Below are 26,938 nucleotides of genomic sequence, written 5' to 3'. Positions count from 1 at the left end.
TATAAAGTTAAGAAGTATATAAAATTATGATTCATAATTCAAAAGAGTATTTTGACAGTTGACCATAAAAGTTAGTTGAAAATCTGACGGGATGTGTTTGTTGTTATACAGATGTAAGATGGGTGTTTATAATTTTTCAAATAAATATATCAAATTCCAGTGAAGTTGTTTGTGATTTATCTATATTGTTATTGCATCAGAATGCTAGGTAGCAATAAATAATTTTGAGGTTTGGTCTTTATTTTCCTCACTCGCTTCAGCACTGAAGCAATTATCACCAATATGAAGTTGATTAATCCGTTTTTGTCATTAGATTTATACGTAATAAAGTCACACTAGTTATTAAGGTTAAAGGCAATTTGGATTAAATATCAAATACTAATTGCTCGTAAATAGCCCCTTACATATGTTCTCAATTGATTGTTTTAGATATTTTTCCTATTGATGGATATATTAGTAATATCAAATTATTACTAAGGGTACATATGTGATTTTGCCTACACTTTACAATTTCTATTCTATTATAATTACTCAAAATATTATTTTTTAATGCAAATAACTCTTTATTGACACGACATTCTCCACCAAAAATCTCTCTCCCCAAGCAAAAACAAGACCTGATTGTATTATTGTATTGGGGTAATTTTTCTTTCGAGCCTCAGTCAAAATCACCTGCAATGCTTGTATTAAAAAGTGATAGAAAATTTAAATATTATGATGTTTGAGAATCAAATTGTAAATATAAAATACCTTTACAAGTATATTTTAGATAAAAACAACACCTATATGATTATGCCGATATTTCATTAAATGAAGTAATTGAACAACATATTAATATAAATAAAAACTATGAAATAATAAATTATAAGAAACTAACACAAAGTAAAATAAATATCTTCACGGTCGATGAGACTCGAACTCATAACTTTATGTCTGATAATAAATATAAATTCATTGCATTGCGTCATATATTTTTACCATAAGCATGTAAAGTGAAAATTTGGTCTTCCTTTCATTTTAACCAATGAGTGCGCACATGCTTCAATCTCATATAAACACGACCACTAATTTATATAAGTATTTAGTTTTTATTTTACGGGATTTTTAAAATAGTTTAGAATTGAGAAAATTCTCCGTATTTAATGTTATGATTTATAAAATTTTTAAAATTAAAAAATTCAATATATTTAATTTTCTATTTTATTGAATTTATAAAACTAAATATGTTGAAGTTTCTTAATTTTAAGATTATTTTAAGAATTATGTACAACAAATATATGAAAGTGCGTATCCTTGTGGGATTTAAAAGGGTAATTTCACCTAATAATTAAGTAGGAGTAGAAGGTGTTTATTGAAGCTAACATGACACCTCTTAAAATCGATGTACAAAAATAGTTTTTTTATAGGCCTATAAATGTAACTTCAATTAAAATATGGTAACTACTCTTCCAATTCCTATCATTTTTTATTTTTTCCTTCCAAACATGTATATAATTTTATTTTGAATTCTATTATAATAAATAAATAATTTACTTAACATTTCTTTTATTATTAATATATTATTAAAATTAAACATATAATAAACATATTATTATTATTTAATTTTACATACAAATGGAATGTGGCCGATAGCTGAAATTCTTGCCATCATCAGTGTCACGTGACCGAGACCCCAACTCACGTGCTAGACGATCGTACTCTCTAGAACCAGAAGACTTCTTCCAAATTCCAATCCCATCCCCACCCCGAAATTGCCCCTCCACACGTGTGTGAATTTCCAGCCGTCTGATAGGGATATCCTTCGACCATCGTGGCCGTCTAATCATAACACAGTTGCCACACACAACGCAACAACCTTGTTTATCTCTCCCTTGGTTGCATATTCACCAAAATACGCACACAGGCAGAAAACACAAAATCAACTACACTCTCCACGCCCATACTAGGGTTTCAGTTTCTTCGGGGGGCTCAGCTGATGCTGCATTCCATTTTCTAGTTCAATTCAGGTGCGATTCGGAAACCCCTGTCTTCTTTTCTGTTTTTATGGTTTTTGTCTCAGTAATTCTCGCAAAGAGCTCTCTTTTTTTTGGTCAATTATTGGATTTGTTTGCCTTTTCGTGTTTATTTTGTATTTTCGGTTTAATCCTCGCTCCCATTTGCAGATTTTGCTCTATTGAAGATTTTTTGAGTATGTGTATGATTGAAAGGAAGGATCAATTTTTCGGGTCAAATGTATAGATTTTATTTTGCTTTCTTTTATATTTTTTTCTAGTTTATGGATGTGGAGATTTATGATTAGTCCCACCTGCGGGTTTCCTTGTTAATATTTGGCCTTGTTTATAATCGTCAGGAGTGGAGGCTTTTTTTTGGTGAGATTTCAATTTTTAATCTGTTGGGTTGATTTTGTATTGATGTCAAAAATTCATCTTATATATGTTACGGAAATCGTCCTCAATTGTCTGAGTTGGTATTGTATGTTGTCTTTTCTTGTCTTTATACGGAAGAACAATTTAATGTTGTTTCTGCTGGTTGGCCTTTGATACAGAGGAATAATGGAGAAGGAATTGACTGAGCTTTTTGAGTCGGTGAAGAGAGCTGCAGATGCGGCTGAGAACTCACCAGGGGAAGAGGATAGGTGCCTTGATGCACTTAAACGGCTCAAGAAGTTCCCTGTCAATTATCAAGTCCTTGTGTCCACACAGGTATTCTAAGTCCTTGATGCAACTAAGGGATCATGATTTTGCAATGGAATTCTGTTGTATGACCATTTTGGTCGCTGAAATTTGAAACTGTAGAAGAGTAATGATGTCTTATTCAGTTGTGTGCATGTTAATCTAGTCAACGTTGGAGTGGCATTTTGAACTCGTCGTCATTCTAGAAATCAACTTTTGGTTATTTATTGCTTTAGGAGCAATATATTTCCAATTGTGGATATAATCCACTAGCAATATCCGGTGAACCAATTATGTGCCAGTTAGTCATTATGATTGTTTTTCCCCTTGCTTTTTATTTTCAAGAGTTACGGGAACTTTCCACTTGTTACGCTGTAACTGAGGACCGAGCTTAGCTAGTTTTGAGAAAGGGGCCCAACTACTTATATGATTGGATGTAAACTTTGCAAGTTTAGAATTTAGATGAAAGAGTCCAGGAGTTGAGGGGTAAAATAATACAAGCGGCAGCAAGTGATTACTCTCCGTTGATCTGACTTTAATACTCAAGCTACAGCTGAACCCTTAGAGGACCCATCTAAGACTCTGTAGAAGGGTATTTTAATGATTTCATTGCAAACAGCAATCAGTCATTTAATGAAGTATGACTGAAAGCTCAATTTGACTTCGGAATGCAGCACGTGGAGGTTTCTTCGAGCTAGAAATTGACCAATTACGAAAATCTAGGCATGACATCCTATGTTTTGGGTACATGCACTAGTGCTAATATGTTCCAACTGTGTAGGCTAGACTTGAAAATGACTATTCTTATTGTATCAATTTAAATTTATTTTCTTTATTTGCAAACTGATATCCATTTTAATTTTTTGTTCTTACATGGTAGTTTCCTCTTCTATGCATATTTTACATGTGATACTTTTATCACAAGATTGCTCAATATGACTTCTGAACGCGGCATATAGAGATTTCTTCAAGCTAGAAATTGCTTTATCATAGTTAATATAGGTACGGCATTTTGTTACAATTTTAACCTCTAACAATATAAAAAATTGATGAAAGTAACAAAAGAAGACACAATTTGATATGTCCTCTTTAATAACCAATAGCATCCTATGTTGTGGATAAATGTGCAAATGTTTATAGGTTCGGATCGCGTAGGCTAGAATTGAAATGGCTGTTCTTATTGTATTCATTTAAAATATTTTTCCGTTATTTGCAAGTGTTTAGCTTTGTTCTTACTTTGTAGTTTGCCTTCTACACGTAGTTTACATGCATAAAAAAAACTGATATTTTTATTATTACAAGATCTCTTCTTCCTTGGTGGACAAGTTTATTATTTTCTGGGCATCAATAGTATTTTGAATACAACACCACCTCGCCCAGATGATATATTATAGCAGTGGCTGTCACTCTGTTAAACTTGTCTAGTCGTTTTTACAATAGGATTTCTCTGTAACATATGAAAGGCCCCAAGTTATTTGTACTTGAGAAAGATTTAGTTGCATGAACTTTTAATTCATGCATTCTATCTGCTTCCCAATGTGTGCCTGCCGTGCTGGAATAGATTAAAGTGCTTATGAGATCAAAATGCTTATAGAGCAATCTTAGACACCATCGACAAGTCTTGCTGTCTTTACTTCCTTTTCATCCAGATGCATCGGATACATTTGGCGTGATCCAAAAAGGGTTTAAACCCTTGAACATTACGTCTTCTTCCTAGCTGTTTTAGGAGTGTTCTTTATGTTAAAACATGTTCTGTCCAACACATTTCAATGTCTGTGCCGATCTTGGAGATAATGTAATACTTTATGCTGATGTGAAGAATAGTGCAGGTAAGAGATTTTATAAAAGTGAAGAACTATCTGTCAGTATATTAGTAGAATGTCTTGCTCTTTCTTTTGTTTGGCCATACACTGGCTGTGAGCATTTTGAGAGTCTTGATGTTGTCTTTTTTGCATTTTTCTTTTCAATAGGATCTCTTTTGAATTAAATCATAGCTTTTCCCCTGGCACTAAATGACATTTTGCAGGTAGGAAAACGCCTCCGCCAACTGACTAAGCATAGAAGTGACAAGATCAAGATGCTGGCTTCTGATGTGGTTGATATTTGGAAGAATATAATTGTTAAAGAGACAATGAAAAACAAGAAGAATGGGAATGTGGACAATGGTGATTTGGTGAAAGCTGAACCTTCTGGTAGAGAAACTAATGAGTTGAAGAATTTTCAGCATGAACAAATTTCTGGAGCTAAGAAATTGAAGGTGGAGAAAACTACTCACTTGAGTACATCAAACTCTGATAAACCCATGAAGTTGGAAACTTCGTCAAGCGTCAAAGTTGAGAAAGTCGAAGTTTTCCAGACTACAAAGCATGCTACTGGAGAATACTTGCAGGTTGAGAAGAAAGTTAAAGTGGAGAAAGCAAGTTCTGGAGCACGGGCATCAGATGCTGTTGGCCCACCAAAACTGACCTCTCTGGTTTACTGCAAAGACCCATTGAGGGACAAAGTCAGAGAAATACTTGCTGAAGCTTTGTGCAAAGTCTCTGGTGAAGTAGATGATGATGATCTAAAAGACAGAGTGAACCGATCTGATCCTTATCGAGTTGCTGTTTTAGTTGAGACTGCAATGTTTGAGAAGTGGGGCAAGTCCAATGGAGCCCAGAAGTTCAAGTACAGGTCCATAATGTTCAACATCAAGGATCAAAACAACCCAGATTTCCGGAGAAAAGTCCTGGTTGGGGATTTTGAGCCACGTGCCATTCTTGAACTGACGCCAGAAGAAATGGCTAGTGATGCAAGACAGATGGAAAATGAGAAACTTAAACAGAAAGCTATGTTTAACAGTGAGCGTGCAGCGGCACCAAAGGCTAGTACAAATGAGTTTACTTGCGGCAGGTGCAAGAAGAAGGAAACTACTTACTACCAGATGCAGACTCGGAGTGCAGATGAACCCATGACAACATTTGTAACCTGTGTAAACTGTGGCAACCACTGGAAGTTCTGTTGACCACCTGATGTGTGCTGTTGTAGTTTGCGGCACCAGGGGGGGGGGGGGGTTTATTAGCTCTGGTCGCTCTGGTCTCGATTGTTTCATTTTTTCTGGTTGTATTTTCTCTAGGCCTACAGCTGATCTCTAGAGCTAATTTGTTGTAGGAGAAGATTGTTATAAGAACTTAAAATTTTGGAACTTATATCTAAGTTTTCATTTTACTATGTGGGTTCTGATTTTCCAGTTCCGGTCATGTATATTTATCAAGATGGTTGCTGAGCATTCCCCACAATCTTTCTCATCTTAATTAGCTAGCATGACACTACATTGCTGCAAATATGTTGGACAACCTTTATGTTAAATATATATATATATATATATATTATTTATGTAACTTTGTGTGTTTTGACCTTTCAGTTCCTGGTTTTGACCTTTCAGTTCCTGAGAGCTCAAAACAATTAATTGTGTTTTCATTCTCAGTTTCCAAAGAAAATGTGTTTTTGATTTTTATTTAACGGGGAATATGTTTGAATTAGTTAATAAAATTGTTTCTTATATTAAATGAATATATTTTCAATTAAATGTGTATAAATAAATATGTTTTTGTTTTAATTATTGTTTCAAAACGGAAAATGAAAACACAAACGAACAGGCAGGTAACACATAGAAAGCTGGAGTTGAACCGCTTCTTCTTGTAGGCAAAGACGAAATTACAGTTACACATTATCCACATATTCCACTATTACAGGCTACTTGACCTGAAAACCAACACATCTTGCATCAAATCATACACGTGAAGCACACAGACAGAAGAGAAGAAAACTAATTAAGAGTTAATGAGCAGAAGTGCTCTGTTTAAGCGCCTGGAAAACTCTGGAACTCTTGTCAAAAATCTGCGCCCTCCTGTTGTAGTCAGTGGGCTCTCTTCCCTCATCTTCCCCCATTATTGCTTCTCTTTCCAAGCACTCCAGCAGCTCAACTATCCCACTAATCCCTTTGCACTTGTCGTTCAGTTTCCTTATCCCAATCAACTCCTCTTCCTCCATCATCAGTTGCTTCTCCACTTCTGATACTGAACCCTCTTTAGCACACTTCAGTTTGTGTAACCGCCCACAGCTCACGACTCCCTGTTTCTGCAGGAAAGTTTGATGATCTTGAACTGGAAAGGAGACAATACAAGGACAAGAAAACAAGATTTTGGTTCTATAGATAGATGGAGGTGAGACAGCTTTGACATGGGAAACTGCTGCTTCCATTCTCGTCTGACCAGAGATTCTTGAAGAATACAGATATGGGATCCAGTCAAATGGGGATGGTTTGATGATTCTAGGTAGGATAGGCACTCTACACAACCACCCAAACCCCATATATATAGGGTTGGTATGGGGGATGAAGGTGAAATGGGTTCGTGACACGTGGCATCGTATGTTTCCTCCTACTTGCTAGATTGAGTGGCACGCGCCCCAGAGTGTTGAGACCACGTTGCTTTCATATGGGAATGGATCGTTTTCATGCGTGACGTAATGGGTGAGATTTCAAGAGTGGCATCCTTTGTGTCCGAATTTGCTATGGATTTAACTATTTTTGGCTAAAGATTATCAGAAGCCAATTTAGAGACGCCTCTGAATAAGATTCTTATAATACGACAATGCCATGATCGAGTCCAAATGATACTGATTTCTCTTTATTAAAATTTCACGTCCAAAGTTGAGGAAAGTACCCTTTTAATACTTTTTACCAAGAAAATCATCAAAAAATGAGCTTGAGTTAGAGTCTAGAAGCTTTTACAATCTCGAGTTTAGTGAGGGACACAAGTTGCAAAAGAATTATCATGATTCAAGAAGCTTATGAGAGAGAGAGAGAGATGGAAGCTTTCAATACAATAAAATTATTTTGGTTTAAATATATAACTCATTTAAATCTACAAAAAGAATGTGAAACGTATGTCCTAATATATATATACAAACTAAACTTGCTTATTTGTTCTGCCAACCAAACGGTGAAAAAGATGCCACATTGGTGGTCGGATCCACGGTGTGCTGACCTAGCGCAGTCGTCACTGTTTGGTGTTAAACATCCGGTGTAGATCACTGTAGGCAAGTATTTTCCTGGTCTGGATTGTGGGATGCTCTCCGTCCCGCTTGTACTACTGTTATTTTTCCCCTTCCATTAATCTTCTTTCAGCAGCAATCGCAGCAGCTATGGAAGGTGGCAGATCTCTCAAGCTTCCAGTAGGCGTTCGATCCTCTGCAATGGTGCCAGGTGCTACTCTGAATAAGGACTCGACGTCCCTGAGTGTCAAGCAAGGCTGATCTTGGTTCTTTCTGTTCCCACTTATAAATGAACTCGTATTCCTACTCTTGTTCATTTTGTATATGCTTTCCTCGACTGTATCTTTCACCTGTCCATGAGAAAAATAAGACATTAGTACAATAACAGAAAGGATATTTGTGTATCAATCATTTTCCGAAATTTGTCCATGCAAGTTTATGGAGTGGGTTCAACTTCTATCATATCCACAAGAAGTTACCAGCATAGGGGCAGACCACTTCTCTAAGAGTCTTTGGGTAATACAAAATGAGAACTGAGGGGCGAGGAAGATGAGGAATCCAGATCTCACATAGTATAGTCATGCCGTGATCAATTAACAAACGACATTTAAGGTAAGAACCTACTTAACTTGTCTGAAGTATTACAGAAAACTAGCACAACTGTCCCTCAAAAAGCACCACCAACACTCTTAGTCTAGAGCAAACACCAACATCTCATAAAAGCATCACCAATTTGCATGTAAGTATATGCCTAAAAGCAAGAGATTTTACTGTAGAAGTTGACAAAATCCATTTTCGTGAAAAAGCAGAAAGGCTACAAGGGCGTAAGCGTTTTAATAAGCTGTTATAAGATCTGCAATAGAATGAATAAAACTACACGAGCTTTGTGGTGGGCTCACAGCTTGTGGAGGAGGTATGTCACATGTAGAAGGGACATGTGATGTGTCTGAGACAATGACTCCGCAAAGTACCAAACTTGGGTTGTCGTCAGGCCTTTTACAAATTGTTAAGAGTATACAAACATAAAATTTGTATAGGATTTACGTACTATAAAACGATGAACGAGTGTTTTATGCTGCTGTCCAATTCGGTGCACCCTGCCAACCGCTTGTGCTTCAGCTGCTGGATTCAGAAGTGGCTCCACTAGAATGACATGCTGAGCCTCCAAAAGATTTAGCCCATTGGCTCCATGTTGAATTAAGAGCAATAGTACCTGGGGAGAATTCGTGTCTGCTTTATCTTCTGTGGTCTTACTGCTCTCTTTAGCATTGCTCTTCTGTTGTCCCCTGAAGTGGCTGATGGCAATTTGTGATTTCCTACAGAGTGATACCGAGATGAATTAAAATGACAATCCATATTGAGAACATTCTTGTTTGATTTATTACATCATGATCTGTGCATCAGAAGTGAACTGCATCTAGTTTCATCTAGAATTTTATGAGCCTATTCTATATATGACAAAGACTGCTGAGACATTTTTTCCTGTTTCTTTTCGGTGTGCTGTCAAACTAGCGTCCCAACTGCAACATTTGTTTGTAAATGTATATGTCTAGCGCCACAAAATTAAAATTGTAACACAAATGTCACATCAAATGGACACAGGATCTTGGCAGTGAGCATTAAAGTTAGATCATCCAATTTGAGCGTGAGTAGATTTTTAAAAGCCAACAAAGTGAATTCATCTGCACCAGATATCAAACACGATCTAGCAAGAAACTGAAAATAAATTAGCATGCATCATTATGGATGAAATTCTACAGAGAATACCACAAAGTTAAATTTTCAGTGAACTTTTCTTGTTAGGAGAAGATTAAATGACTTCAGAAATCTCTAACTTGCTGTATATGATTCCCATTGGTGTGTACTCAAGGTCCAACCAGTCATAACATACATGTTTATGAGTGTGCTAGTGTTGACCAATTCTTTCTTATACTGTGAATCCCGTGGTGATCAAGAAACGTGTGACATATTGGAGAACAATTTGATTAACTCTTAATATCAATACAGTTTAGTCCAACACCAAATGGAGAAGCAAAATTTGCATTTGATCTTCAGAAATCCAAGAAGATAGCTTAAACATACGACAGTATTAGCTAACTAGGTTAAAATAACTTGCATAACACCCCCCCCCCCCCCCAAAAAAAAAAAGGAAGAAAAGAAAAGAGAGAAACACACACACACACACACACATTTCTTACAATGTTCACACAAACAAGCACCAACCTTCCTCCTTTCATCCTGATGTAGCTTATGTTATTAGCAATGAAGGCATGTTGTAACACATCAAGGACATCATTCCAACTGGAAAAAACAAGAATCTTTGCCTTGGGATCCGTAGATTTAATCCATAATATTCTCCTTGTCACTGCTTCAATCTTCAAAGCGCCAAGCAATTGACAAAAAAGGCAACTGTTAGGATTCATGACCAATAAACAAAAAAAAGGAAAGTAAGACCAACACTTGAAGTATTAGTTATTAATATTGTGTCCAAAGATAAGGCATTACTTAAATAGTTAATATCTTTATTCCTAGTTAGTTTCATAAACCTTGGTGCTTTCCTATGCTTATGTAACTAATACCGCACGCATAAGAAATGAAACGAAAATGGAGGCAAGAATTAGATACTCGTCCATTTTGATCTATATGCAAGTGGTGTCCCTCACTCACGGCTTTGTTGATTAATGTGAGAGGAAAATATGTCATCTTGTCATTAGTTACATTTATACATAGGCATAATGCATCGCATACATACAAAGGGTTAATTCCCCCAAGATAGTACAATTATATTTTACTTTTTTGGAAGGGGTCTAGTGCGATTAACCCTACATATGGATGCACACACACATCCATAACTACATACAAACATAAATATCTATAGTTGATTGCCCAGTTACTTTTACACATTATATCTAAGGATTCCATTTTGATTAAAATATCAGCAGGAGGACTTGATTGATTGAAAAGTACAATCACACATTAGAACCAACTAAAAAGAAACTGGCTATCGCGAGGCAAAACCGGAACATACTCAAGGGAATGTGTATTGAAATAGGCATGCTGGTCTTTTAAATCATTAATTCAATTGTAAATGAGATTTACCTTTGTACTATATGAACCTTGGACAATTATTGAAGATTCAGATCTGTCATAAGTGCCGCATGATTCATTTTGTCTATCATCCGCAAGTGCTATATTTCCAAAATCAGTTGGTCTCCGGCATGTTGGGCATATTATCCTATCATTATTATGGAATTTTCCAGGTGGAATCCGTGCTCTCTCAGTCATTGCAAACAAACCTGGAACAGAATTTTTGTTATGTCCATTTCAAGTATATAAGCATTACTAAGCACAAAAGCAACTGAAGCCAACAGACAGTTGGCAAACTTGACAACACTGACATTGAATAAGCATATCTCCTTATACTCTCAATCAACAAAAAATCTTGAACATCATGTTCTCTTTTCTAATATTAAAGAGAAAAAGATTTAAGCTTAAGTGATTACTTTCATTTCTAGACTTTTTATAAAAAGGAATGGTTAGTGATTACTGACTAGTATCCCTCCCTCTTTTGACAGAAATCTTCTACCAAGTTTCTCCACCCAAAATCGTGAACAATAGATATGAAGTGACCAAACTTCTTAACTTTAAAAAAAATAAGAATAATAAAAGATAAAACATGATTAATTACAACAATGTCCTTTAGGCACTTGTGTACTCGCTACTTTTCATTGGCAAAACATAGGCTTATAAATGTTGATAAGTTCAGGTATTTAATTGGTTTTGGCATAGGATTACAAACCTTTTATTCTGTCTCCCTTTTTGTTCTCTCTAACTCTCCCTCCCTCATATGGGCACTACCATACAACATCATTGGGGCACTAAATTTGCAGAAAGCTTACCAGAAGATATAAGTACTGAAGTACTTAATATGTTGGCTCTTCTATACATGTTTCGAGATATTAGAAATGAGAGACATACACAACAAGTACCATCATTTCATATACAATGTGCAAGAGAAGACTGATGAAGACTTACATTTACAGCATGTGACATGTCCACATTGAAAAACCATTTTCTGATTACCAAGCTGCTCGTGACAAACCGGGCATGATTCTGCATCTGCTTTAGCTATGCATCCATTTGCTGAGACCGCTGCCACTTCAGTTACTGTTGAAGCATCGAAGCTTTCCGATTTCATGTTTTGATTAGATTGTACCAAACCCTGGCACAAAATAAGTGACTATCAGCAACTTAGATAACAGTTTATTGTCACAAATAGAAAAAACTCCAATCACCGCGAGGACTTCTCCAATGGCCACAACACATGATGCTGTTTTCTTATGGATTTAATATAGATGCAATGAACCTTTATGACTACATGACCTAGAGTACAAAGCATCTTGCCTGAGCACTGGTTCAAGTCCATACATGATCAAGAGAAATTATTCCCTTTCCCTCTATCCATTGTTATAAGCATGGATCCATACCTGCCTAGATGGATTATTTAGTAATAAAGGAATATACTGAAATCATCATAATTTAACAAGTTCATATTAAAGAGATGGCAACATTTGGTTATGTAAAGACTATAACAATTTTAAATACTAAAATATAGTATATTTACAACTTCCTTTTCTCCTCCCTCTTTGAGAAAAATCATCACCCACCATATCATCTAGATTTCTCCTCAGGCTCCTGTTTGTTCACGACAAGAAAGCCTAAACTGCATAAATTCATCATGTTTTGAGCTAATCATTCTACATGAATTACACCAGTCCATTCTTGTTCTCTCCTCTTCCACAGTAATGGCAAAATAAATTCTAATGGAACTCCGTTATGCTGACCACTTAAACTAATGAAGCATGCAATTAACAGAGAAGACCATAGGAGTGGAGATACCAAATAAAATTAGGGGCAGAATTCACCTTCAGCAAACATGTAGCAGGCAAAAGCTGCTCCTGGCATTCGAGCTGAATATGCATTCACCTTTTGAATATTATTTCATTAAACAAAGAGAAATGATGATGAAGCTTTTTCGATGGAAATGAATTTCTATAGTAAAAGTTTCTGCAACCCATTTTCTATACATAACAGAGATGTAAGACAAACTTGAGGGCATCAGTCCATTATCTAATGTGGTGGACTCAGATGGGAATAGCACTTATGCGGCCACAAAGAAATCATAGTAACAGTAATTTCATTTTATGAAGTCAAACATCAATGTATGTCTAAGAAAAAACCTAGAATACTGAATATGCTGCCAGAATTGAGGGTTTTTTTTATTACCTTCAAATAGCGAAGTTGTCCTTTTATACGTGACAAGGAATCCAGCGCCAGAAACTTTTCACTAGAATTTTCAACACTAGCTATATCTAACTCTTCTGGACTCAAAGCATCAATAGATTTATCATCCTCGTTTTCTCTAAGGCGTAATCTCGAGGTTGCCATCTTTATTTCATCATGAGCACGCAAAACATGCGCCTGAGCGATTGCCAAAGACCTTGCTTGGGCATACTCCTTGCGCATTGCCTGAGTATTCAATAAAATGCAGATTTAGAAAGAGAGGCAGAGATGTGTTTCCTAACCAAAATGAGATGGAAATATGCATTTATGTTCAACATAAGTTTATTTTGTCCGCACGATAGGAAACAAGTCCCAGTTCATAAGTGAAGGGAATAAAATGAAAGAATATGACGTACTTACAAGAAAATGTGCTGATGTAAAGTTATGCAGAATCAAGTTCCAGAATTAACTAAAAGTCATTCATACTTCAAAACAAAATTCAGTGAAGAAGCTAAAACCACATTGTTAAGATATCAAATATCTGTCCCCTATAACAGCTCAAGTGTTTTGATATGGATACTCAACATACATTATAAGTTTAACTCCACATGCAATCATGGAAAGACCAGAGAATTATGTTTTGCATACTTCAAGAAGTTCAAGCTGCTTTCTGGCTGCTGAAATTATCTCTCTTTCTAAGTATCCCCTGGAGTTGTTTCTGATTATTGTCAGCACAATTTCCAAATCAGAGGGTGACTTTGAGACCTGCAACCCAATTCACTTGTACAACTTAGCTCATAATATGCATCATTACACACAATGCCATCATCTGACAAATAATACATCCAAAGTAGCAATGTAGATTCATCATTCATGTCGGAATAGACCATTTCAGTTGTAACAAAGCTTTTGAAGAGCTTTGAAAAAGTAGGATATTAAGTATATTACTTGTAATATTTGAGTATCAACTGCGTATAATGTACTTCTTCAACAACAGTACAAGTGGATAATCTTTTTAGGACGATGGACAAAATGGATTCTGTTGGGGGGAGAAAGGATAGAACTAGTAACCAATAGTCAGCAGTGAGTGTTGAGTTATGAATGAACACTTGTTTTCTCTTCAGTTCAGACACAAAGAAGAGTTGCAACCCTAGCAGCTTCAACAATAACTCTTACCCCTACCACTCCGCGCAAGAGCCACCATAGAATAAATGAATCAAACAAAATTGTGATAACAAAAGAATAAAATAAGCAATTTGAGTCTATCAAAATTACTTAGGATGCTTATATGGCATCAAGCACACATCTCCACCACAGATTTGAAAATGAAAAAACAAGATTAAAGAAATGTAAAAGTAAAACCTCAAAGTTTCATTACTAATCAGTAACTAGTAAAATCATCTACAACTAGCAAAGTGAGTAGGATAGCAACACCAAATTAACTAGCATGATAAAAAAACAACTACATAGGTATTAACATAGTAAACATACAAACAAAAAGGAACATAATGGTAAGATACTCTCGAGATTCTGATAGAATAGTTCATGAATTTCTGAAGATCCACAGAGCACGCATAAGTTTGGAAAAGAGTATGATGCAAAAACGCACCGTCACTTTCTCCCCTACATCCCTCTTCTTTCCATTATCTTTGTCGTCAGAAGCAGACAACGTTGAAGTTTTGTCTTCCCGTGACAAATTCCAATAAAAATGATTCAGAGCAGACTTCTTCTTTTGGAGGTTCACTGCCTCTTCAGCAGATGTAATCGCCTCTCCATTAGTGCTTTTGTTAAGGCGAAAGAGCCTAGCTTCATAAGCCTGGTCAGAGGAGATTCTATAAAGCAAGTTCCTTCTTCTTTTCTTTTCTCATATAAACAATGCAAAAGGAGGCAAGTCATACTTACCTGAAATACTTCATCCAACTCACAATGGGTACATGCAGGACCATCATGGTTAGAATTGCACTTTTTACAGTATCTCACACGTGCAATATCCACCTCCCTAGGATTTTCCATTGTCTGGTCAATTTCCAAGAGTCTATCAAGTAAAGTTCTTCTTGACTCTTCCAGAGCATCCAAACCAGTTTGAATGTAGTATTTTAGAGCTGTTATGCTGCGGAAGCTGCTTGAAACACAGTAAATAAATTTGCAACGAGGAAATCAACCAGCAGTAGTTCTAATTATCACTAAAAAAGAAATGACTTATCCATTAACAGTAAGATTTTCAAGTCATTTAGGTGCCGTTCTGCTTGATGATTGAGAAAACAACAGAGCCAGGCAAGTATTATTTAGCTCTGAGCAGCTAAAGCAACAAGGGTACTTAGATTGCATTTGTTTTTCATGTAGATAACTCATGCATGGGTAAATGGTAATAAAGGGAGTCTTATGTTCAACTTTAATCAGAAAAAAGAAAAGTGTAAGGGCGAATTTAAACTTAAATTCTAATTGCATACGAACTGATATTCTCTCAGCATGTTACCTCTAATCTGCCCAAGAGGCCATGGCACTTCAGTTACATTTGTTTATTCACATAGACGACTTGTGTATATGGCAGTAAGTGGAGTCTTAACTTCAACTTTGATCAAAAAGGAAAAGGAGAAAGAAAGTGCAAAGGCCAATTTAAGCTCGAGTTTAATTGCATAGGACTTCATATTATCTCAGTAGGTATTCACATCAGATACAACTGTTTGTTAATCAAGTGACTTAGCTTGAAGCCATAAAAGCTCCTGATAAAATAATTTCTAGACAAATGAGACAGGTATTTTTAAAGATTTTCAACTATTCAATAGTTTAATGAGCTTCAACATCCAATATCTTGTCAAAATGATTTTGTGGCAATTTATTTTCATTTGTTCCATTCTTTTTTTCCCCCATTTCCCTGTTGAGTCTACTGGATTTCTGCTTGCTTCTTTGCAATTAGGTCAATTAGCTGACAATCCAAATTAGAAACAGCAAACTTCAGGTAAAAAACATAGCAGTTCAAACCCTCCAGTTGCGCACAGCTATATTCTGCTTCAGATAAATATCTAACCACTCGAATAGACTAGTCACAGATAAGCAGATAAGTACAAAAGCCTACCCACTTAAGTTAATGACACAGACAAATCCAGACCAATCCCTTTTACAAATTCCTCATCCTTCATCACAAGTACCTAATGTTCTCGAAGATGTTTCTAAGTTAATTTTAGAATTCAAGCCACCAAACATACATTCTCAAAGCAACCTTTTTCTGACTTAACAAAATACGACGGCAAAGAAAACTTGCACAACCAAATTACTTATAATTAAAGTACTTGAAAACCAGGAAGTGAAACCATCACTCACCTGGCAGGAATTCTGGATTTCTTGTTCCAATTACCAGAAAGAGCTTCTCCTAACTTTTGGATCAGCACACTAGATGAATCCTTATTTTGTTCAATGTAATGAAGGGCATCTAACCACCAAGTTGTATGCAGATTTTTCCTTTTGATAAAAGCATCACATACCTTCAGGGGGGGGGGGAATCAGTTGAGAGAAACCAACAATAGTAACACTCAAAGGCCCACGATAAAACAGGAATGAAAATTCAAGAGAATGATTAGTGTTCAGCAATATACACTAACTTTAACGAAACATCACAAAATATAGGAAGTGCATGCAATATAACTCTAAGATTGAAGTTGTGTAACACTATTTCATTATAATATGCTTAATTTTGTCCTAAATACAAAAGTATGTACTGCATGTGTAAAGCATGAGAAATCAGGCATGATGAATGAAATAAGAGAAGAATTTCGCACCATCTTTACGAGAAACAAATATACATCGAACAAACAGGAGAAGAATATAGAATAAAATCTTTAACATGAATTAGTATGATTTGAGACAGCTTGGAACCAGCAAACCTGTTCATATGATTTTGTGAACTCTTGTTGAGCAAGGGATAACTTTGAAGTAAATACTGACAAGAACTTCTGTTTTAGATCTTCGCATGCAGCCCTCAAACGTTGGACTGTTGATGCATGTGGCTGAATATCAGAGCTTGAGTCACCGATTCTCAACAAGCATGACGGAAGGCAAATTGAATTATCAGAAATTATTTTAGGACTGGGATCATATCTAATCCTTTCTTTTCTTCTCCTAGCATGATCATCTTTTTCGTCCATATTACAAATTCCAGAGGGCAAGTTTTCAGAGCTCCCTGAAACGGACATCTGTTGTAAGCTTTTGTCAGTGAGTGGCAATACTTCAGCAAGATTATAATGAATGTGAATGTTCAACAAGGGATCCAAGCGGAAATCACAAGAGTGCTCTTCAACCAAGTCCAATGCCTCTTTATACAATGATACAGCTCCAGGAAAATCTTGCTTGATGATAGCTATACCAGCAAGTCCATTCAATGCAACAACTAATTTCCTAAGGGCGTCCTCGCCTTCTACCTTTGTCTTGCCAATAAGAACCTGCAGAAAGAAGATTGTAATTAACAGACAAGTAAAATGAAGTAGGCAAAGCCCTTGACCAAAATGATTTTGCACTCATACTAAACCCACCGATAATATCTCTTCCATGGTCAAGGGAGACTTCTGCAAGGAACGTAAACCAGAACTTCCAACTTGAGGATGGCAGCAGGCTTGACGAAGCTTTAGGAGAGAGTTGAACAGCTTTGCAGCCTCCATATTGGTGATATAAGGTCCAGATGAAGTGTCAGATGACATGGAATCTGTATAAGAATTTTGTGATCAGTAATTTCAAACTTTGAAGGAGGAAATTTCGGCATAAAGAGATTATTTTACATCTTATTTGGCTCATCCAAATGGTAAATCAGATGATAAATAATAGAATTATTGAACACCTGCTGCTTGTTTCTTACTAACATCATCCTTAAAGCCTTCAATCACTTCCCTGGCATCATCCACACAAGTTTCATGTTGCCTCTGATAGAAGTGCTCTTCAATTGGTGACAGAGAAAGCCAAAATACACATTCCTCCTGAGGAGGAAGTTGTAACTCATCCCAAACATGTGCTTTTGAGGAGCGCCACATAAGTTGTTTAAAGAAGTTATGCGTGAAAGTCATTGCTGCTACATCTCCCTTCTGCAAAATGGAGAGAGAAAACCAAGCAAAATACACATCAGAATTTTTACACCAGTCACATAATGTTCATAAGATCAAAACCACAACAAAGCACAATCGTAGGCCCATAGAACAAGCATATATAACATGTAAGCTAAATTCAAGCCCTCCAAATCATTGATGGATTTTGAGTGTTATTAGAATTATGTACAACCAATCTGATAGAGGTGATTGGGAAAGAACACCATCTGCTGTTTTTCCAATGGCAACTTTGCTCCTAATTTTCTTACGCCAATAGTTTCCTTTCCTTTGTTTCTGATCATTACACTTTGGCGTATCTCCTACACCAACCACCTCCTCTTGACCACCACTAACCTCATGACCTCTTCACATCCCACTGTAACAAAGCTATGACCCACCACATTCACCCTCAACCCTACATAGCCAGTGCATCGTGTCCTCATTCCAAATCCTTCATGTTTCTATCTTTTTCAGTTCAGTTCTCAAAGTGCGACTTACCTTTGTCCCCATCCAGATGAAATTTGTAGTGGCAACCATAGAAAGAACAAGCATGTGCAGAAAGACATCTTCTTTTTAGTAGGTCAACAGTTAGGTATTTCTTGTAAAAAATTTGATTAAGACATGTCTCTTAAGTTAATAATTCGAGATTACTGCACCCAAGAATGTCCCAGTTGTATCTCATATGATCCATAATACACATGTAGAATATTATGAAAGTTGGATAACAGCTGGCTTTGGGTTTAACTGGGACAGCGTCCAACAAGTAAGACTGGTGCAGATCATTCTGTGAAGTAAGATTTTGCATCATAACATCATGGTGGCAGGAGTTGAGATGATGTTACGGGTTCTGATTTTTAAAAAATTACTGCTTTCTCATCAGAAATGCTCGAGGCACAATTTATTAGAGATTGCATATATGTTTCTTGACACCCCAAGTGTTGAAGAATGTCCCATTCTAGTAGTAAATAGGTTAAAATGATGAATTCTTCTGCTTACCAAGACAGATTTACTGCATGCCAAGCTATTATCCACTATAGGCTAAACTGGAATCTCGAAGTCAATGGGGTTACCAACTCTATTGATTTCTACAGCTCCCAATATGCGAGGCTGAACAACTGGATTTTAACAATGTTTTATTAGAGAATAAAACAGAAGTTTTGTTAGCAAATAAGGTCCCATATATATATATATCATATCAGAAATATTTTTCCCATATAAATAACATCTTTTACATTCAATAAGTACTTTAATTCATCGTGCTCCTCTAACATCTTAAACTTGATGTTAAACTTGTAGATTCAATGGTCATTCAACACGATATGAGAATTAGGCCAATCAAGACGTTCTAGATTTGAATCTCACCCGCCACCCGAAGAATATCATCTGCACGTGAAGGGAGTCTTAGACATATTAAATATTAAATGATTCTCCTTCCTGCTTAAACTTTTAGATGGGTGGTCATTCAACATCCATTAAAAGCTCAAACCACTAGTATTCACAATTCTCATAAGATAATGAATGTGAGATGCTTGCTACTGACACGGTAAGCAATTACTAACTGGATGACCTTTTCCAACATTTGCTATGGTTAATCAGAGAACTATATATGCGTGTGCACAGTATCTGGCACATTATCTACTCTGTTTGTCAAAAAGTGTGCAAGCACTAAGGACAGTGACCAGTTACAGCATTAACCTATATTCCAAATTTTCATGTTAAGAAGAATCCCCATTGTAATATTTGCATACCTCATATGGATTAGAAATAACATCAGTCCACCATCGTAGAACATCAAATGGACTTGACTGAAGAAATCTCAAAAGTCCATATAGGTCATCGAGTTTCCGTTGTATGGGAGTCCCTGTTATACACCAGCGATGTTTAGCATGTAGACGCAGTGCCAATTCAGTTGCTGCAGCAGCATTACCCTCCACCATTTGAGCTTCATCCAAACATATTCTCCACCAAAACACTCTGGTTAGAAGAGTTGGAACAACTGGGTATCTGCGACGTGAAGCCAGTAAATATCACAATCAACAAGATGCTTAACACCAAAGCTCTGCAATCTTGAGTAGAGGAAGGAATTCTTCATTTCTAGTCCCCAAACTGAAAATCAATAGCAAAATGCAACCTGCTAAATATTTATGTACTCAAAAAGCTATTCTCTCCAGAGTGAGTATTATATATTGCTAAGAGAGGCTCACATCTTCAATAACAGCTCCAAGCAACAAATGAACAGCAGGAGTTCTAAGAAAAAAGTCAAGCCTACTCAACCAAAGGTTAGATATAGGATTTGCAGTCTTTGGTCATCAGGCAGGAAGAACTAAAGATATTGAAAAAGGAAAAGAAGGAAAAAGAAAGAAAGAAAACCAAGCAAAAAGGGTAAAAGGATCTCTCATTTGTCTTTCTACCCTGAAGTTGAGAACTTGTTTCAGATCAAAACAGTTGTTTTTACTGTGAATTTGTGAACATCCCCTATTGTTGTTTATGTCACCATTGAAGTGTGTTGTTCTTTTTTTCCTTTTCAATAGAACATGGACTATCATCAACCTACAGACAACCAAATTGTGTGCAAAGAGTTACGGGAAGGAAGCATGTCGGTCTTCTCCTGGAGGAAAATAGGAAATCATGCTATCGATCAATTTGCTAACATGCCACGGGATATTGGCTTCCACGATGTAACAGCAGACCAGTCTATTTTTGTAGTTGATCTAGATGTAAAGGGGACAAATAACATTCTATTACTTTTCCAGGATGAGCATACACCATATACTTCCATCTTACTTGAAACTATTGTCTTTTACTGGAACCTATTGCCTTGAAATTATTGTAGTCAGTAGGATAGTACGGCTAATTGTCATTTGTTTCCTCCCATTCTTACTAATAGCATCTATTCAATAAAATCACTTATCTGATAGTGCCTACAAGGGAAATGAATTGTTCACAGAATATTTTGTAAAATGGTGTGTGAGACAAAATAGACCTGTAACCTCCAATTTACCCAAAAGGAAAAATCACTCCAAATTACACCAAAAATTACCTCTTCTTGTATCTCATAATGCGGCGATCCCCTTCATGTCTCTCAGAATCATGTGGTAAATCCTCTTTAAGCACATCGTAAGTTGTCAAGACAATGTCAGCACTTAGAAGTTCATCGATGTCAGTAACTGGTTCATCGGAGAAGGAAGTATGTCTAACTCCCCCATAAACACATATTCTCAATGACCCAGGATTTGTATGACTGTTGAGGCAATGAAACACAACAGAATAAGCACATAACAGAAGTGTAACCACACGAGGAAGGAAACAAACAGAAAAACAGAATAATCAATTTTTATTTTGCAGCTGACCAATGGAATTGGGTTCTTCAGAAAGTTACACATTTTTCATATCCCAAATTTCTTTTCACATAAGATCCATTTATAGTCGTAGGAACCATTCATTCCAAGGAAAACCTACTGCTCTCCATCTGAACAATTTCTATACGGACTCACTAATTGCAAAAGTCCACACTCCAAACATTTTTGGAATACTAGACAGATTACAACACCTAGCATGAAGAAAATATACATTTTAACAAGAACGAGATTCAATATTTGCAGTTATCAAATAGCCTTATTTTTCAGTAAGGAACTTCAAAACAGAATAGGTTGACTAGGATTTTGTGGAACAGAAAATTACATCAAAGAGATGCAAAATCAATGGAGGAAACATCCCAGGCAGCTCCCATGTATGGGATACTCTCATGTAAGGTTCATAACTGACTCAAAGTACATCACTTTCAGGAGTATGGCTTCCAATAAATATAAACTACAAATAAGTTATCTTAGAAATTGAATTTCATCCAAACCTATAGGAACAATCGCATGGAATTGTGAAAACAGGAAAAGGCAGATATACTGAAGGTTAAAGCCCAATCTTCAAGTTTAAAAAGTGGATAAACCTAGATTAAGCACATTACCAAATATCGCAATCAGGTGATGAGAAAGACAATACCAGAAACAAACTTGTTTAGCATGTACATAAATATAAATAGGATCTGTTGAAAAGATTTCCAAAATCACAATGAAACATAGTGTCATTTGACACATCGCAATATCCTATGCTAGTCACTGCCATTTAACCCAAAAGAGAAATTAAATAGAATTTTTCTTAACCAGTGCACAAATGGAAAAACACAGCTTTCATTAATCCAAGAACTCAGGCAGTTTGTAGCCATACACATGATGGGGGATGCAACACAATGAGTAGCTTTTAGCCAATAACAGAAATATCCCATACGTACACTGAAGAAATTCCTTTACATAGTAACTTCTATTTTTTTGATAATATTAGCTCGTGGTGACACTGTGTCGTGTTTTCATAAAGAATGCCGGTAGCACCAATGCAAGCCTACATGTTTACATTATATCCACAAGTCACGATAAGCAGCTAGGTTCAACAGACTTCAAATAAATGCACTACAAAAGCATAAAAGAGTTACCGGAGAATTTCAGCATGCCACTGGAGCAATATAGGAGTTGGACAAACAATAAGAGTTGCACCAGAAGCAATTGGAGATTCTGTGACCTGGATCAGCGCGGAGCACGTCTGACATATATACTCTCCGTCCATCTCAACTATTTTAGTATCATTATTTCTCTTTGTATACTTCCTTGGGCGGCCAACTGAGTTCTCTTGACAGTTTTCTCCTCCAGCAACTTGCCCAGGTTTTGAAGGTGTTCTTCTTGCTGAATATCCAACACAATCTGCATGTTGCCAAGCATCACAAATGTCACACTGAACCCACAAACCTTTATACCTGTAGCTTTCAGTGACAGCACCACATAAGCACTCAACCCGCTCCCTTTTCAGTCTTTTCAAGTTATTCTTTTGAAACCTTTCGACTTGCGTTGTCTTACAAGAACCAGCAGCAACTTCAGATGATGGCATCCGATGAGCAAAAATACAAGAGAGCAGCTCAATCGTTTTCCCAAGGCCCATCTCATCTATGTTTGACATTAGAAATGCAACAGCAGCAACGATAAGCCCATCAGTTAATCTTATTTTCCACCAAAAATACCAGATTTTACAGTAAAGGGTAACAGCCATTGTAACTGCTGGTATAATTTTAGCTTGAGAATTTTACTATAGATGTTTAAAACTGAACACTCATAATATAAGTCCAGAAAAAGAAAACTCAATGACTGAAACAAAGATGTGTGAACTCATATTCCTAACTCTAGAACTTGAGAAAGATAACGTACCAGCAAGAATTCCACCAGAAACATACGATGAGGAGCAGCTCGCGTGCAATGAAACATTTCCACTGGTGTAAAATGCAGCAGCCATTTAGCAGATGTATTATTTTGGCAATCAGAATTCTGATACATGACTAGACAAAAGAAAGATGAACACAGAAATCATTAACCTCATAAAAATATGAAAGTTTTCTTTTGGTTTTTATATTGTAACTTTCTTCTTTTTTTTTTTCTTTTTGCCTTTTGAATTACATATCATTCATGTTTTTGCTTGTACAATCAGTAATAGGCAAAACCGCAAGCAACCATGCAAAATTAAAGATAAGGGTTAATTACATTTTGCCATCCGAACTATGATCATTTTTACACTTTGGCGTCTAAACTTTTTTTTCTTGCGTCAACTTACGATCTCAACTTTATATAATTTTGCACTTTTCCCTTTATAACTGTTTTTTAACCAAGTTTTTTGTCAAAAAAACTCACATGCAATGCACATGTGATATTTAAGGGTTATGTGATGTGATATTTTTCACATATGCACAACATGTGATGTTTTTCCGGCAGAAGAATCAATAAAAAAATGGTCAGGCAAAGTGCAAATTTCGCAAAGTTGACACGAAAAAAGGTTTTGATGGCAAAGTGTAAAAATAAGTATAGTTCGGATGGCAAAATGTAATTTACCCTAAAGATAATTATAAGTAGTTTGTAGCAGAAACTAAATGATTGAAGTGGAAGAATATCATTTAAATCTCATACAAATAGGACAACCACAGAGGAGCATTAAACTATCTATATGACGTATCACTGGATCACTTTCTGACTTTAATTACAGTCCTCGATATATTCCTGGAAAAACACAGAACAAAAGCCTCATAACAGCTAAAGCTAGAGTGTATGCCACATAGTAGCTGTCAATATATATACAACCTATAAGGATAATCCCACATTCAGCAAATTTCCCGCAAGAGTTTGCAATATCTTAATTCAACGTTGAGTGTCAAGATGCATGCCTATAGATTAAAACAGATAACTAGAGATATGAAAATAAGTAGACTATCTAGTGATCTTTCTTAGACAATTTTACAAAATCAAGAAGCAAAATCATAAATGCAGCTCAAGTAATTTATTATGATAAATGCCAATTTCATCCAGCCCCAGGGGTATTAAGATAAGAATGTCCAAAGACTATGCAGGACCAGATCTAAATCAAATGCAACATCCAAATGAAGCATACATCTTTTTGGTCGTGAATTTTAGATGTTAGAAATATTATACTCTAATGCCTTTAATGATAACTGCACGTACATGGAAAATTTATTTACAGGATCAAGTGTCCACAGAAACATTATCTCCAAGATAATTCACTTAAAAATTGAAAATCTTACCTGCTCAATCTTTTTACGTAAATGTTCTACCCATCCTCATATCAAGGTCTACAGGTGGCCTCGTGTTACTAACAATATTTATTTTCAGAGGAGATAGCAAAAGGAATCATTACCGAGTTCAGTTTTCTTCCAAGAGAAGTTATGAAGGACAGCTCAATGATAATTGAATATGCATGAAAGTAAAAAATATGATTCAGCTGGAGCTCTGAGCAAATAAACTAGCAGAACCAGATGAATGTGGCAATTGAATTCTTAGTCATGTATACTAGAGAAATCAGATAAAAAAGAATACAAGTCTATAAGAATTCAACAACTTCGGGGTGAGAAGTGCTTGAACGAATTACCTAAAGTATAAAATCAAGAGTTGTTTGCTATTCCTACCTAAGATAAAACATTAAAAATAAAAATTTGCTTACAGCAAATACTGAGAGGAAACATACCTAAAAGGGTTGTAATAAATTCTTCTAGAGGTGTCGATCAAATTTAGAGGCATACATAGAGGAGAAACGATCTGACTTCTTTCATCTCCACCTAAATGTGCAAAATCACCCTTCTCTCGTTGTACCATCCAGTAAGCTGCACGACGCTGGTAAGGACGTAGTTCAGGAAGCAAGTCGGGGAGGTGATCCTCCAGCATTGGCGCCTCCCTGTTGTAAAAAATCATTGGTGACCCTGAGTAGAGATGAACTCCAAAACTGAAACCATCATAAAAGGCAAGCTTAATCCATTAATACTCACTTTGACGGCTTAATAGCTTCATAAAAGCTGGACACTTCAAACCTCATTTGTATTCTTGAAGCAGAGGAATCAACATTGGCCATAGCAGGTGCATCAAGATCCATGTTTTCCACAACACTATATCCATATCTAGCTTCTGAAGTCATAACTTCAGGCCGCAGCCATGCCATAACACTCATCATACTTCGTTTCCAGAGCTGCCTTGCATTATCGAGAAGGGACTCACACTCATCAAACAAACTCTTCAGAATCTCGACCCGGATACGTATGGATTGCATGGCCTCCAAGAGCTCAATTCGTAAAATTGGCCGAACTGTCAAGTACTTCAAACTACACAAATAAACAAGACCTGTGACACCTTCGTCCGTCCCATCAATAACTCCAGACACCATCACAACATCCCTCTCCCCACTCTCCGCTGTGCATTTCATCACAAACTGCAAACACGTGTTACTTTCAGACAAAACTGGCCAATGCCCTAATTTCATACGACCAAGATGCTCATTCACATTACTCAACCTAAACCGCAAGAAGCACCTTGAGTCCCTATATAACTCCTCAGTCAGCTTATAACCATAAAACTCCTCATTCACCATCAAATTCACCAAAACAATTTCTGAGACATCATAATGCTCCTCGGAATCCCAGCTAGACCTTTCAACCTCAACATAAAAGGGTTCTTCAACATCGATCAAGTCAGCCTTTCTTGGCTGCGAGTCATCATCTTTCTTAAATTCTGCTTCAGAAGACTGCCTTTCTAGTATTCCCCCGGACCTATGTGGCCGAACTTGCTTCCTTCTACCCATGACTACACAAAAGAAACTACTTTTACTTGCATAATCCAAAAACTAACACGAAATCACGAATCTAAACACAGAACAAGAGTAACCTCAATAGTCTGACAGTGTGCAACAGCAATATGCAGTTTTGAGTAATGAATTCCAAGAATTGCAAGCATCTTAGCTCTCATAGCAATGACAGCAATCATACATGTTTACACATATATGTAGAACGATTTGCAATTTGTGGTGTTCAAGAACAGGGGTTGAATAGAAGTAAAAACCTGGGAATTCTCCAGTTCTTATTTGAAAAATACCTTCAAAATCCCCCGAGAACTCAACTGAAGGAGTTAGAATTTCACACGAATCGAAACCTAAGACGGGTCTGTTGGTTTGTACTATCAACTACGGCGGCGCAACCGTGTCTACGTCGGTCTACAATATCTGATGCCAATTTCTTCTTGCATTCTTTGCTTTGTTTTCCCATTGGTTGTGCTTACGGCAGGAGCCATTTTCGTTTTCGTCGATTTTTCCACGAAAATAAAATTAGGTAAATTACAAGTGGCTCCCCTTAATTACACATATTTGCTCGCTTAAAAAATTACAAATACCTTCATAAAAATCTAATAAATACTCTTATTAATGAGTTGTCACGATATATATTTGTTAAATAATTATTAGTTTTAGGAGATATTTTTAATTTCTCAATCCACAAGAGAGTATTTATAATTACGG

At 36.3% G+C, this 26,938-nt stretch overlaps 2 protein-coding genes across 7 annotated transcripts; one reads left to right on the top strand and one right to left on the bottom strand.

Moving 5' to 3' along the window:
- The first annotated feature begins 1,846 nt into the window (after positions 1-1,846).
- Positions 1,847-5,882, top strand: TFIIS (transcript elongation factor IIS). Its single transcript, XM_011078276.3, has 3 exons — positions 1,847-2,006; positions 2,546-2,702; positions 4,699-5,882. Exons 2-3 carry the CDS (start codon positions 2,553-2,555, stop codon positions 5,674-5,676), a joined length of 1,128 nt encoding a protein of 375 aa, XP_011076578.1. The 5' UTR covers positions 1,847-2,006; positions 2,546-2,552; the 3' UTR covers positions 5,677-5,882.
- A 1,654-nt stretch (positions 5,883-7,536) lies between these two features.
- Positions 7,537-26,736, bottom strand: LOC105160784 (RING-finger, DEAD-like helicase, PHD and SNF2 domain-containing protein). 6 transcript variants are annotated; one of them, XM_020693189.2, is made up of 20 exons: positions 26,314-26,734; positions 25,467-26,232; positions 25,127-25,381; positions 23,308-23,369; positions 22,545-23,049; positions 21,102-21,302; positions 19,810-20,065; positions 17,821-18,061; positions 17,519-17,688; positions 16,874-17,428; positions 16,314-16,474; positions 14,895-15,111; positions 14,602-14,808; positions 13,641-13,757; positions 12,996-13,238; positions 11,745-11,931; positions 10,809-11,005; positions 9,933-10,084; positions 8,758-9,025; positions 7,537-8,059 (listed from the first exon to the last, which is right to left on the bottom strand). In XM_020693189.2, the coding sequence occupies exons 2-20, from the start codon at positions 26,228-26,230 to the stop codon at positions 7,811-7,813; spliced, it is 5,007 nt and encodes a 1,668-aa protein (XP_020548848.1). In that variant the 5' UTR covers positions 26,231-26,232; positions 26,314-26,734; the 3' UTR covers positions 7,537-7,810. The 6 variants fall into 6 exon arrangements, with proteins under 6 accessions (XP_020548848.1, XP_020548849.1, XP_020548847.1 ...); XM_020693190.2 differs by having other exon boundaries at positions 26,488-26,734; XM_020693188.2 differs by having other exon boundaries at positions 26,521-26,734.
- Between the last annotated feature and the right edge of the window lie 202 nt (positions 26,737-26,938).

Source organism: Sesamum indicum, linkage group LG4, assembly GCF_026168435.1.
Source record: "Sesamum indicum cultivar Baizhima isolate 11 linkage group LG4, ASM2616843v1, whole genome shotgun sequence".
Taxonomy (NCBI): domain Eukaryota; kingdom Viridiplantae; phylum Streptophyta; class Magnoliopsida; order Lamiales; family Pedaliaceae; genus Sesamum; species Sesamum indicum.
Note: the sequence above shows the minus strand (reverse complement) of the source record. Positions and strands in the feature narration are given on the sequence as shown.